The 13,809-nt window shown below is 48.2% G+C and overlaps 1 protein-coding gene across 2 annotated transcripts; it reads left to right on the top strand.

The window, feature by feature from the left end:
• The first annotated feature begins 991 nt into the window (after positions 1–991).
• LOC310757120 (uncharacterized protein) lies at positions 992–7,839 on the top strand. Of its 2 annotated transcripts, none has more exons than XM_083602314.1 (2): positions 992–1,458; positions 4,712–7,839. In XM_083602314.1, exon 2 carries the CDS (start codon positions 4,791–4,793, stop codon positions 5,745–5,747), a length of 957 nt encoding a protein of 318 aa, XP_083458440.1. In that variant the 5' UTR covers positions 992–1,458; positions 4,712–4,790; the 3' UTR covers positions 5,748–7,839. The 2 variants fall into 2 exon arrangements, with proteins under 2 accessions (XP_083458440.1, XP_083458439.1); XM_083602313.1 differs by having other exon boundaries at positions 992–1,625.
• The last annotated feature ends 5,970 nt before the right edge of the window (positions 7,840–13,809 follow it).

Raw genomic sequence — 13,809 nt, 5'->3', positions numbered from 1 at the left:
GCTCTCATATGTGCTCTTCTTGCTAAAAACACAACAGTCCAAATTGAGCCAGAGATGCCTGCGGTGGGTGGATGAGGTTATATTTGGAGCAACGCAAGTCCCCTTTCCCCTTCCGGCTGCCTTTAAGAGGAGATTAGATTCTATTGATGCCACCTTATTTCGCTTTAGCTCAGCATTTTAAGAGAAGCCTTCACCAGAGGTGAAGGGAAAAAACTTTGGAAATCTGGTTATTCCAAATTCTTATACTTTTTGTTTTTACTGCCCCCCACCCCCACCAGCAACTTGCCGCTTCAAAGGCTGCAAAGTTTCTCAGCTACGTTTTTTGTGATCTGTCTTTTGTTTTGTAAAGTACTGTTTTGTTTTCCAGAATATGGTTGTATTCTCAGGCACAAGCGTTTGAAAGCGGGGATTTCAAAACATTTATGTTTTCGGTTCTGATACCAACATTTACTACTATAAATTAGTAGAAATTTAGAAAACATCTGAAGGGAAGTTCAGGGAAGTTTTTAATGTGTGACATTTTGATGTATTTTTAATCTTTGTTGGAAGCCGCCCAGAGTGGCTGGGGAAACCCAGTCAGATGGGCGGGGTACAAATAAATTATTATTATTATTATTATTATTATACAATAAAGATTTTTTTAAAAAAAATGTTTTGTCAAAACTGAGAAAGGACAAAGGGACAGGATACCCTCCATTTCTCCAGCATGGTGAGGACAGAGTACACAACAGCATATTGCAAGACGTGAATGCATCTGTGAACGTATGTCATGGGAAGCGAATTTTCTGTCATTTTCTTTGAAGGCCAGACTATCATGAGATTCTGGGGCTGAGTGACAGCTGCTGCTTTTCCCTCCAGCCCGGAGCCCGTACCCTCCAACATTTCTCCATGAAAATAGGGACGTCCTACCATGCCCTCCTACATTTCTCCGATGAAAATAGCGACGCCCAGAGGAAAAGTGGGACATTCCAGAATCAAATCAGAAAGCAGGATGGCTTCTGTAAATCTGGTACTGTCCCTGGAAAACAGAGACACTTGGAGGGTCTGCAAAACGTTTCCCTTGAGCATGCCAAGAGCGCCTTTCCCGCCCTCGCGTGCCTTAGGCGCCCTCTCCTCTGGGATTAGCAAAGCCCGAGCTCCAGGCCTCTAATTTTAGAAATTAAACCGGGAACGGGCGGAGTGGAGGCGGTGGAGGAAGCGGAGGCGGTGGCGGCCCGACGGGGACGCACAGACGGGCGGAGGTGGCTGCTTGCTCTGCGGCCGCCAGAGGGCTCTTGCGGCGGCTGCTCGGCTCTCCTCGTCGGCTCAGGCCTGGGTTGCGCTTCCTAGGTCAGGGTCTGCAGCTGCTTCCTCCATTGCGAGCCCGGAGAAGTCGGTGCGCCTTTTGGAGAGGGAAGGTGCCTTTTGCGCACGCGGCTCTCCGGAGAAGCCACCCGGGGACCCCCAGAGCCGCGCCTGGTGGGCGCTGGGGGGTGACCCCCACCCGTGCGGTGGAGGCAAGCCGGGGAGCCTCCCTCCGAGGGGGCTCCCGCGCGTGTGACCCCCGAAGGCGACGCGGTTTGTTGCTGCCACTCCGGACCCCCTTTGACTTGGGCACCCAAGGAAGGAGAGTCTCCCACTGGCAGGTTAGCGGCCACGGCAGTGGGTGCGCGGGTGGGTTCAAAAGGGGTGTCAGCGAGGGGGGGGGGGCGGCGGGAGAAGGAAGGGGACAAACGCCGGTGTCGATGCAGCGAGGGCGGCTAGCTTGCAAAGCGGAGTCCACTCCGAAGTCAAGTCTCCGTCCGAGGGCCTCGCGCCCAGGTAACGCTTGCTTTCAACATCGCAGTGCGATTTTGCGCACGTCGCCTGTTAAAAAGAAGAGACGCGACGGCCAGATCAGCGTACTTGAGCGCGATTCTCTGCTTGTCTGCACAGGCTTGGCAAATGTGGCGCAGATAAGCCTAGTGGCCCCTTGGGGCATATGCTGTCGAGATGGTTTCATAGAATTGTGGAGTTGGAAGGGTCATCTATTGCAACCCCTTGCCATCCAGGAAACTCAGCTAAAGCATCCACGACAGATGGCTATCCAACCTCTGCTTAAAATCCTCCAAGGAAGGAGAGGGAGGGAGACCGCTTCACTGTCGCGTCAGAAAGTTATTTCTGATGTTTAGTCGGGATCCTAGTACTCCCTATACCAGCCTCCCTCTTCACTCCCTCTTCAGGGGTGGTCTTCTAGTCCCATTATGGGAGGAGATGCCTCAGGTGGTCTTCCCTGGAGGAGTGCCCCCCTCCATTTATTGAAGGCCCACCCCTCTCAGGTACGATTGGGCTGACTTCGCATTGTGGTCCCAACCTGAAAACATTCCCACTTTACCCATGTTCAGTAAGGGAGCTTACTGAAACAATAAGCTGAATTGTTAAGTTGTGATACTGCCTGCAGGTTTCTTTCAAGGCGGTTTTGGAATCCTGAGTGGCGCGTTTGTGTCAGTTCCGATATTTCCGCCTGCTCTCATTGTTTCGTGAATTGTATTGTTTGGTGGTTTTCTACACAACTCACCCTGGGATTGTTACTGGATGACAGGAAGGATAGAAAAATTGGTAAAGGAATCTGGAGCCGTGTTCAGGCATTATACTCACGGGTAGGTACAGAATGAAGGGACGCGGGTGGCGCTGTGGGTTAAACCACAGAGCCTAGGACTTGCCGATCAGAAGGTCGGCGGTTCGAATCCCCGCGACGGGGTGAGCTCCTGTTGCTCGGTCCCTGCTCCTGCCAACCTAGCAGTTCGAAAGCACGTCAAAGTGCAAGTAGATAAATAGGTACCGTTCTGGCGGGAAGGTAAACGGCGTTTCCGTGCGCTGCTCTGGTTCGCCAGAAGCGGCTTAGTCATGCTGGCCACATGACCCGGCAGCTGTACGCCGGCTCCCTCGGCCAATAAAGCAAGATGAGTGCCGCAACCCCAGAGTCAGCCACGACTGGACCTAATGGTCAGGGGTCCCTTTACCTTTACCTTTAGGTACAAAATAGCCCCCTTGTCGTGGATGCTGTGCACATCAAGGCGTCCCATCTTCTGGTATTCGCAGTATGCAAACATCTGCATATACCAAAGCCCTGCATATGCTGTGCTGTGTGCATGGATGCTGGGGAGAGAGGGGTTAATCAGCATGCATGGTGTCAGAACTATGGCTACACAGAGTAACTCCTGCACGCTGCTTGTGTTGTTGACTTATTTGTGAGCATAACTCCTGGAATAGGACTAGGGAGTAGTAGTTATTCTGGCTTAGTTAACCTGGAATAGAAAAGTGTCGTGCATCTGGCTTCATATGAGTGAATTTGTGTATGCATTTCATGCTGCAAGTCTGAGTATGTTTAGTTTTATTATTGGAGCATTTATTTTTCCGCCGCTTGAATGCAATAAAACTTCAACGTGGTTTGCAGAAAGAGAAAACGATAAAATTGCCAGTACGAAACAGTTAGAAACAGACAATTTAAAACATTAAAAATATTATTGAAATTAACAATAAGCTAAAAACATGTGTCTTTTACTTGGAAATGAAGCTGCGTATACACACACACACACACACACACATATGCTACCTGTAAGGAATATTCTTTGCCTCAGTGAATTCTGGGTGCGGTAGTTTACCCCTCGCAGAGTTACAATGCTCAGTGACCCTTAACAAACTACAGTGCCCAGAATTCATTGGCAGGGGAAATATCATTTGTAATTTAAAGGTATAGTGTATATGCAACCATACTTGGTCCTCAGTGTTATAGATGCATCACAGTGTGGGGAATATGTCCTTGTGGTGCTATGGACTCTGTGATCATCATCTGAAGACCTTCTTTATGTGCCTGCTCCACATGAGGTTTGGATGGTGGCAACACACAACCCTTTTTTGCAGCGACTTCCTGTTTGTGGAATTCTCTCCCCGGGGAGGTTCGGCTGGTGCCTTCATTACAGATATTTAGGTACCTGGCGGAAATATTCCTCCTCAACCAGGCCTTTGGCTGATTCATATTCTACAGCCTTTTAAATTCATTTAAAAATGAATGAATGATTGGATGTATATTTTTTTTACTGTTTTGTTTTTATTTTATGCTTTTACCCTGTATCTTGCGAACCATCCTGAGATCTTTCAAGCAAAGGGCAGTAAATAAATTTAATTAATTAAATAATTAATAATAATAATAATAATAATAATAATAATTTATACCCCGCCCATCTGGCAGAGTTTCCCCAGCCACTCTGGGCAGCTTCCAATTGAGTGTTAAAAACAATACAGCATTAAATATTAAAAACTTCCCTAAACAGGACTGCCTTCAGGTGTCTTTTAAAGAGAAGATAGCTGCTTATTTCCTTCACATCTGAAGGGAGGGTGTTCCACAGGGCGGGGGCCACTACCGAGAAGGCCCTCTGTCTGGTTCCCTGTAACCTCACTTCTCGCAATGAGGGAACTGCCAGAAGGCCCTGGGCACTGGACCTCAGTGTCCGGGCTGTACGATGGGGGTGGAGACGCTCCTTCAGGTATACTGGACCGAGGCTGTTTAGGGAAAACCCACCTGATTTGACTCTTCCTGCGTTGCAAAGGCGTGGGATCACATCTCGGTGGAGCAGCTCCCATACCGATCTGGGCATGAGTAGAGAAGGTCTCTAAATCTGTGTCAATATGCATAACATGAGCATTCAACGTAAGTGACTCTGACTGATCTGTTATTATGATGCTTCTGCAGGTACAGGGAGCCACACAGAGGAGGCTACAGTGCCATGGAAGGTGTTTTGCAAAGCCCGTTCCTCTGAAAGCCCTGCAAGATGCTGACCCCCAATCCTGAGTGCAGCCAGCCCCGCGAGAGCAACAACAAGACTAGAGGAGGGGAAGAGGTGATGCCTCGCGCCCGGCCCGCCGCGAAAGCCGTCCAAGGCATCCGCAAACGCAAGGACTTTGTGGTGTGCCAGCAGGGCGCTCCGGCAGAGGAGAAGCCCAACATCTGCATCGAGTGCGGGAAGACCTTCAGCCAGAACTCCAGCCTGGTCAACCACCGGCGCACGCACTCCGACGAAAAGCCGTACAAATGCCCCGACTGCGGGAAAAGCTTTGGGGTGAGCTCCAGCCTCAACCGGCACCAGCGGATCCACACGGGCGAGAAGCCCTACAAGTGCGGCGAGTGCGGCAAGCGGTTCAACGACAAGTCCAACCTGACGCAGCACCAGCGCATCCACACGGGCGAGAAGCCCTACAAATGCATCGACTGCGGCAAGAGCTTCAGCCGCAGCTCCCATAAAAAGCACCACCTGCGCCACCCGCCGGGGAAGAAGCTGGGCAAGGGGGGTGCCGCCGTGCAGGCGGACGGGGCCTGCGCAGCCAGTGCCAAGCCCAAGCCCAGGAGGAAGGTGGAGGTGCTGAACACCTGCACCGAGTGCTGGCAGAGCTTCAGCCAGAACGCCGACCTCATCAAACACATGCGCATCCACACCGGCGAGAAGCCCTACCAGTGCAGCGTCTGCGAGAAGAGCTTCAGCGTCAGCTCCAACCTCTTCCGGCACCAGCGGATCCACACGGGCGAGAAGCCCTACGTGTGCTCCAGCTGCGGGAAGAGGTTCACCGACAAATCTACCTTGGTGCAGCACCAGAGGATCCACACTGGGGAGAAACCGTATGCTTGCCGGTTTTGCGGCAAGAGCTTCAGCCACAGCTCTCACCACAAGAGACACGAGAAGATCCACAAGGCGGACTACCCCATACTGGCCTATTCAACCCCACTGAGCTAGCAGGTTGCCAGAGGGCAGAGCTTTCCAAACCGCACGTTAAGTGTGTCGGCCGCGGTGCGCAGGCGTTTCGCTGCGAACGCTCCTCCCAGGGATGGAAATCAGGTCCGTTTAACTTCCGGTTTGCTAGTGGAACTGAATTGCCATGTCGCGAAATGACGCCTGTCTGGAAAGCGTGTCACCGATGTTGAAAGTTTGGAAAGCTCTGTCGTAGGGGGGAAAGGGGGTTCCCTGCTGGGGAGTCTTTTTCAGAAGCACACAAGCCCCTTTGGAAGCTAGCGGGCGAAAAAGCCTGGTGGGGTGGGAATGGGACGGAAGGGGAGGGGAGCCCGCTGGACATCTCACCAATTGCCAGCTTACCAGCACATCAGCTGGTGATTTTCGGATCAATTCCGCTTTTTGAGATCTAGATACAGTGGTACCTCGGGTTACAGACACTTCAGGTTACATACGCTTCAGGTTACAGTCTCCGCTAACGCAGAAATGGTACCTCGGGTTAAGAACTTTGCTTCAGGATGAGAACAGAAATCGTGCTCCGGCGGCACGGCGGCAGCAGGAGGCCCCATTAGCTAAAGTGGTGCTTCAGGTTAAGAACAGTTTCAGGTTAAGAACGGACCTCCAGAATGAATTAAGTTCTTAACCCGAGGTACCACTGTACGTCTAGCCTTCCATCCCAAAGGGGACATATCTGGGCTAAACGGCAAAAGTGTATGGCAATGATTTTTCTCGATGGTACTGCTCCAGACTGCAAGTGGGTGTGGGGTGTTGTATTTTAAAGACCTCCCCATTGATCAAACGCCTTACTCATTTTTTTATTATTTAAAAAAGCACATTAGGAACACAAGGCGAGGTTGCTGGATCAGGCCAATGGCCCATCTAGTCCAGCGTCCTGTTCTCACTGTGGTCAGCCAGATGCCTGTGAGCAAACAGGACTTGAGATTAACAGCCACTCTCCAATCCTGGGTTCCCCAGCAGCTATTATTCAGCGGCACAATGCCCCTCTGAGAGTGGAGGTGGAGCCTGGGCATTTTGGCCAGTAGCCAAAGAGTATCAGCGACAACCTTTTCCTCTGATGTGCTAGTTTTCTGCAAATGGAAGGGTTTCAAAGGAATGCGGGAGGGTATGCAAAAATGTGACAAACCCCCACCACCTGCAGTCTGAAGTGGTCCAGTCTGTTTGGCGTGGGTTTGCTGGACATAGATCAACTCTTGGTCTCAGCACAGAGTCTCCCGACGTTTTCCTCCAGAACCGGTTCTGGCGGTGAAACAGCCTCACTTAAAAAACAGAGCTCTTACAGTGAGCGTCTCTGCTGAAGCCTTTGCTGCTTTTGGCTAAGCACAAAAGCTCCCTGCTATATACATTAAAAAGAACATCTCTTCTTAGAGTGATGCAGAGACTGTGATTCTGCTTTTCAGACTTTGAAACGGCTGCGCCCGTTTTTTCTTGCCACTTTGTGTAGTTTTCAAAGTAGGGAGGGGGCCCTTTGATCCCAACCAATAATAATAATAATAATAAAATTTTTTATTTATATCCCGCCCTCCCCAGCCGAAGCCGGGCTCAGGGCGGCTAACAACAATAAAACAGTACAACAGTACAACACAACACAACACTCTAAAAACATTCATTATAAAATTAATTCAAATCAAACCAATGGCAACCATTGGGCCAGAGCTCCGCGAAGATTGCCGAAGGAGGGAGTCAGGCTGTGCCCTGGCCAAAGGCCTGGTGGAACAGCTCTGTCTTGCAGGCCCTGCGGAAAGATGCCAGGTCCCGCAGGGCCCTAGTCTCTTGTGACAGAGTGTTCCACCAGATCGGAGCCACAGCTGAAAAAGCCCTGGCTCTAGTTGAGGCCAGCCTAAGCTCTCTGTGGCCTGGGACCTTCAAGATGTTTTTATTTGAAGACCGTAAGTTTCTCTGTGGGACAATCCAAGACTTACTCACCCGATGAGGAGGACTGAAACTATACTCCGGAAAGCTTCCCTGAAAAGGCAAGGTTTTGATCTACCTTTGGAGACTATCATTAGTTATATCAGGACATTGTGTGCTCTGCATTACCTTTCTGTAAGTCATATTTTATAAATGTTTGTCATTCAAAGGCTATCAGGTGTGGTGAAGCTGACCCTTTTGCTCTCCACAGAATAGAGCGCTACTAAGAGTGTACGGGTTAGTAGTATCTTGTCTCCTGGTTCCCATTCGTGTCCTTTCCACAAATATGCACCATACCTCAGTTATTTCGCCACCCCCTTTCTTCAAAAGCGTAGTTGGACAGTTTTTCCAGCTCCAGTGAACATAGGGTATAATAGGGCTGGAGGATATAGGGCAGGGTATAATAGGGCTGGAGGAACTTTGTCTCTCTGCATATTTAATTTGCATGCAATTAACACAATGTGCATAAAAACAACAAGCAGAGGATGCTCATTAATAGATTTAGCTTCCCTTGTGCTGCTGATTAAGTTTCTGGTGTTTGGCCTCTGAGATTCTTTGCAGACAATCAGTAGTTAGCGGTGGTCTCAGTTTTTACATTGCCACTTGGTTTAGTGTTAGGTTTATTAAATTTTACATATTGTGGCCCTCTTACAAAAAGTCCCAAAGTGATTTAAGGTAAAGGTAAAGGGACCCCTGACCATTAGGTCCAGTCGTGACCGACTCTGGGGTTGCGGTGCTCATCTCGCTTTATTGGTCGAGGGAGCTGGCGTTTGTCCGCAGACAGCTTCTGGGTCATGTGACCAGCATAACTAAGGCGCTTCTGGCGAACCAGAGCAGCACATGGAAATGCTGTTTACCTTCATGCTGGAGCGGTACCTATTTATCTACTTGCACTTTGTGCTTTCGAACTGCTAGGTTGGCAGGAGCTGGGACCGAGCAACAGGAGCTCACCCTGTCGTGGGGATTCGAACCGCGGACCTTCCGATCGGCAAGTCCTAGGCTCTGTGGTTTAACCCACTGCGCCACCCATGTCCCTTTATCACTGTAAAGTGATTTACAACCTAGTAAAAAGTGCCACGATAAAATCACACGATAAATGTAATTAGAAGCAGGTTTAACAAATAGGGCATCATGATATCATTGGCTTGGCCCAAATGTCTGGGAAAACAAAAATCCTCTTACCTGCTGCTGAAACGATGGCAAGGTTGGCAGTGAAAGGGCCCGTTCCCTCATCGTCACCCTCTGGACCTCCCTTGGAAATGATGTGCAGAATAACCTCAGATTATGATCTCAGGGTCTGGGCAGGTTCATATAGGAAAGGAGGTCCTTTAGATATAGGCGACATGAGCTTTAGAGGTCAAAACCAGCACTTTGAACTGAGCCTGGAAACAGTGAGCCTTGATGAAAAGTGAAAATAGGAAGAATGCACGGTGGATTACTTCCCCTGTTTTAGGCTGACTGAAGCTGCAGGAGTCATGGATGGGACACCCAATATTGTTGGGCTCAGACTCCCATCAGCCCCAGCCAACATGGCCAAGTGTCAGGGGTGATGGGAGGTGATGCCCAGGAACATCTGGGGGAGCCACATCTTCCTTATCCCTGCTGGAAGTATTGCAGCAAGGAGAATTCTTGCAAGCAAAACCCCTACGCTCCATCTGCAGCCGTGCTTTGCAATTCAGCATCCCCAAAGGACAAGTGGCCAGTAAGTAATGTTGTCTATAGGCTTTAAACTTGAAGATTTTTTTTTTTTAAAAAAAGCTATTCTACTGCCCTGTCTACAAATCTTTGTTTCTTAAGACTTGTATTCCACCTTGTGTTTTAATGTACTGGAGTATAGATGCTTGGGTGCAAACACTGCCATCAAGTACGAGGGCTGTGAACGAACAGTGGGCGGTGTTAGTGGTATACTCACAGGGACCACAAGGTGGCGCTGTGGAGGGGGCTTGACCATTTTTGTGTGGGAAACTACAGTTCTGTTGTTTTGCCTCCTCAATGGAGTTGCCGCTCGTGGTAAACTCTATGGCAGGAATGTATTTATTTGGGTTTGTTCCACCGGGCCTGATCAATGGTTTTCTTTAACTATTTCTCATTCTTCCATAATTAGCCGGTGCGTATATGTTATACTCAGGCATTCATATAGGAATTTCTACAAGAAGAGACCCTTCTGTGGCATAAAACTTCCAATAAATTACCTTTGACCTTTTTTTGGTTCATGCCTTGTGCCCATATGTAGCAACCAAGCAGTTGGCATTCTCCATGCAGCATCAAAAATAAAAATAAAAAATGGCTTGATGCATTTTGGGTTTTAGACCAGCTGTCAGAAAATCAACGACAAGTCCAACACCCCCCTGCCGCTCTTTGGCGTTTTTAAATTTAGCTGTACATTTTAGATTCAGAGACTGCTACGAATTAGCCGTTTGACACGATGAAATAATTTCTCTAAAATTATGAAGGAAGTATGAAACTGTTTTTTAAAAAGGAGACCCCTCTATTCCCCTCAGAGCTGCAGTTCCCAACGCTCCCTAGGAAGGGGGATTGGCCCATAAACCTCTGGGAACTGTAGCGCTGTCTTAGCACCCTGAACAAACTAGCACCCCCAGGAACTTTAGGGGAAACCATGACTGCTGCAAATGGTATGATGCTGGTTTAAATGTATAGTGCAAATGGGCCCTTACTTTTAGTAACCAACACTATGCGTCGGACAAATTTTCCTCTGAGCTGTTTTCTCCACGAGTATGCTTATTTATTAGAAGGTGGAAACTTAAAAAAAACCCAAGAACTGTAAAATACATGGAGTTGGTTTATTTTCCAATCTAGCTCAGATTTCTAAGAAACCAATGTGAGGAGCTTTAGGTTTCATCATAAATCGAATAGGTATTTAAAAAAATAAACAATCTTTTGATCCTTGGAGAATGTCCTTGTCATACTTTTTGCGACTTGTTGAACTCCATCTTTCACTCTGGATATTGACAAGCTAGAGTGTGGTCCAGAAGAGGTTGACCAGAATTAGGAGAGAGGTCTGGAGACCAAGTTCTATGACAAAGGGTCGAAAGAGCTGCGGATGTGCAGCTTGGAGGAGATTGAGGGGATACCGGATAGTTGTCTTTAAATATCTGAAGGGGGTGGTATATGCAGAAGATGGAGAAGACTTGTGCCTTGTTGTGTTGCCAGAGGACAAGACTGGAACCACTTGAGGGGAGGGGACAATAGAAAGGCAAAGTTGTTGTTGTTGTTGTTTGGATTTGATATCCCGCTTTATCACTACCCGAAGGAGTCGCAAAGTGGCTAACATTCTCCTTTCCCTTCTTCCCCCACAACAAACACTCTGTGAAGTGAGTGGGGCTGAGAGACTTCAGAGAAGTGTGACTGGCCCAAGGTCACTCAGCAGCTGCATGTGGAGGAGCAGAGACGCGAACCCAGTTCACCAGATTACGAGTCTTCTGCTCTTAACACTACACCACATTGGCAATACACACTGTGTGTATTACTACTTCCTGATAGGAGGCAGGGTGCCAGGAAATCCCAGTTGCAGTTGCTGAAGGAAGTGACTGAATAGCGATGTTGAGAAAGTCATGAGGCCTAGGCTGGCATGCACATCATGGCCTGGATTCAGCTAGCTTGGTGTGCCAGTTGAAGCCAATGCAAGGGCACACGATTAGACAGTGGAGCTTCCCCCCATGCGTCTCTGCACCTCACCCAAATATGCTCTGGGGGGGGGGGTCAGGATAACCATGTGCCCCTGTCAGACAAGCAGAAATGTGCAGGCGAAAAGAAAATCAGAATGTTTAGGGAAGTTTTCAATGACTGATGTTTTAATGTATTTTAAATCTTTTGTTGGAAGCCGCCCAGAGTGGCTGGGAAACCCAGCCAGATGGGTGGGGTAGAAGTAATAAATTATTATTATTATTATTATTATTATTATTATTATTATTCGTATTGAATTCCTCCCCATACACATTCTTGCCTCCAAAGGTTCCTGGGAACGATAGTTTAAGAAGGCTGGGAATTCTAGTTTTGTGAGGGGAAAACTATGGGGATAGTTAAATTCTCCAAGTATCTAACATGGCTTGCTTGGGACAGAGTGGGGGACAAACCTTCCTTAATCTAACAAACAAGAGTGGATTTTGCCTGGCCCAGGGAAAGCAGAAAGCTTCTGGATAAACCTAGAAATTGTAATTTGCTGTTAAGGGTTTTACACCCCAAACCACATCCAGATGCTTTTCTCCCCACAAGGGAATGAGAGAGCATGATTTTGAGTGTGTGTGTGTGTGTGGGGAGCCATTATGAGTTTGATTTTCAAAACAAGCCTCATGTAAATGGTACCTGCAGCTACATGTCTTGTGAAATTCTCGGCCTGTGAAGAACTCAAAACCTACAGTGGAAGCTGCAGCCCATTGGCACAGCAAACTTGCAGTAAACAGATTTAGTAAACACTCCTTTGTTTTTGGAATCCTCTTGAGGAATAAAAGGGACCGGGGGCCCTGAGGGAAGGCAATTTTTAGTGGACAATTGGCCTGTTCCAATATTGCTCTTCCATTCAAAATCTCCCAATGTGGCATTCATTCGTTCCCCACTTTCTTCACTAGGGTAGGGGAATCTGTGGCCCCTGAAAGTTGTTGGACTCTCGCTCCCATCATCCCTGACCACTGGGCCATATTCGAGGACCACCAGGTTCCCCATCCCATATCTGTTGTATTCAAGGCAGCTGGCAGCTATACAAAAGGATAAACAACACAAGGAATATAAATAAATGGCAAAGTCCTTTAAAAGACTAAAATGCACACTGTTCACTGACAAAGCAACCAATCGCACCTTTATTGAGATGCTTTTTAGATTTTGAGTGTGCCACTACTGAAAAGGCCCTGTCACAAGTATCCACCCTCCATACATCTGGTACACGTTTCTGCAAGTAACATAAAGTTTGAATTGAAATTGAAATACTTTATTGTCACTTGTACAACTTGTATACAGTGAGATTACACAAGCACCCCCCACTCAGCTCTCTCTGTCTTAATTCCCCTCGTTTACTGACGCACACCCACCAAACCCAAAAGTCAGTTACCCTGTTATCTTTTCATTCAGCAGCCTAAACAGCCCATGGATAGAAGCTGTTTTCTACCCTGTTGGTGCGACTAATCATGCTTCTATATCTTCTGCCTGAGGGCAGGAGATCAAGAAAGTTCCAGCCAGGGCGTGAATCATCCCTCAGAATATTCCTCACTCTCCTGAGGCAACGTTCTTCCACAATGCCATCCAGCAGATTCACTGGACAGCCCATAATATCTTGTGCTGTATTCACCACCCTCTGTAGGCACTTCCTATCAGTTGATGTCAAACCAGCATACCACACCGTGATGCAGTATGAAAGGACACTTTCTATCGTGAACTGGTAGAAGGAGATCATCAAATGTTGATTGACATCGTTCTTTCGCAATACTCTGAGGAGATGGAGTCTCTGTTGGGCTTTCTTAACCACCTGGGTTAAGAGAAGTTGACCTGTGGAGAGAATCGATCAACCTCTCGCTAATTTGTCATTTGAGTGGCAGATGCCAAAAATGTATAAGAACCCAGTGGCCCATCTAGTCCAGCATCCAGTTTTCACAGTGGCCAACCAGATGCCTTTGGGGAACCATCAAGCAGGTTCTGAGCAGAAGAAGAAGAAGAGTTTGGATTTGATATCCCGCTTTATCACTACCCGAAGGAGTCTCCAAGCGGCTAACATTCTCCTTTCCCTTCCTCCCCCACAACAAACACTCTGTGAGGTGAGTGGGGCTGAGAGACTTCAGAGAAGTGTGACTGGCCCAAGGTCACCCAGCAGCTGCATGTGGAGGAGCAGGGAAGCGAACCCAGTTCACCAGACTACGAGTCTACCGCTCTTAACCGCTACACCACACTGGCTCCCCACAAGAGCACTTTCCCTTCTTGTGGTTTTCCAGCAACTGATATTCAGAACCATTGCTTCCTCTGACCTTTGAGGCAGAGCATGGACCATTGATAGCCCACTCTTCCTGTTAATTTTTCTAGTCCTCTTTTGAAGCCATCCAAATTGGCGGTCATCGCCGCCTCCTGGGGCAATGAGTTCTGCAGTTTAACTATGCGCCGTGTGAAGAAGTACTTTATTTTATCTTCCAGCCATAGA

Source organism: Podarcis filfolensis (genome assembly GCF_964270895.1).
Source record: "Podarcis filfolensis genome assembly, chromosome: 2".
Taxonomy (NCBI): Eukaryota; Metazoa; Chordata; class Lepidosauria; order Squamata; family Lacertidae; genus Podarcis; species Podarcis filfolensis.
Note: the sequence above shows the minus strand (reverse complement) of the source record. Positions and strands in the feature narration are given on the sequence as shown.

Excerpts from the sequence above, each read along its gene's own strand:
- LOC310757120 (XM_083602314.1), top strand. The coding sequence starts at position 4,791 with ATGCTGACCCCCAATCCTGAGTGCAGCCAGCCCCGCGAGAGCAACAAC.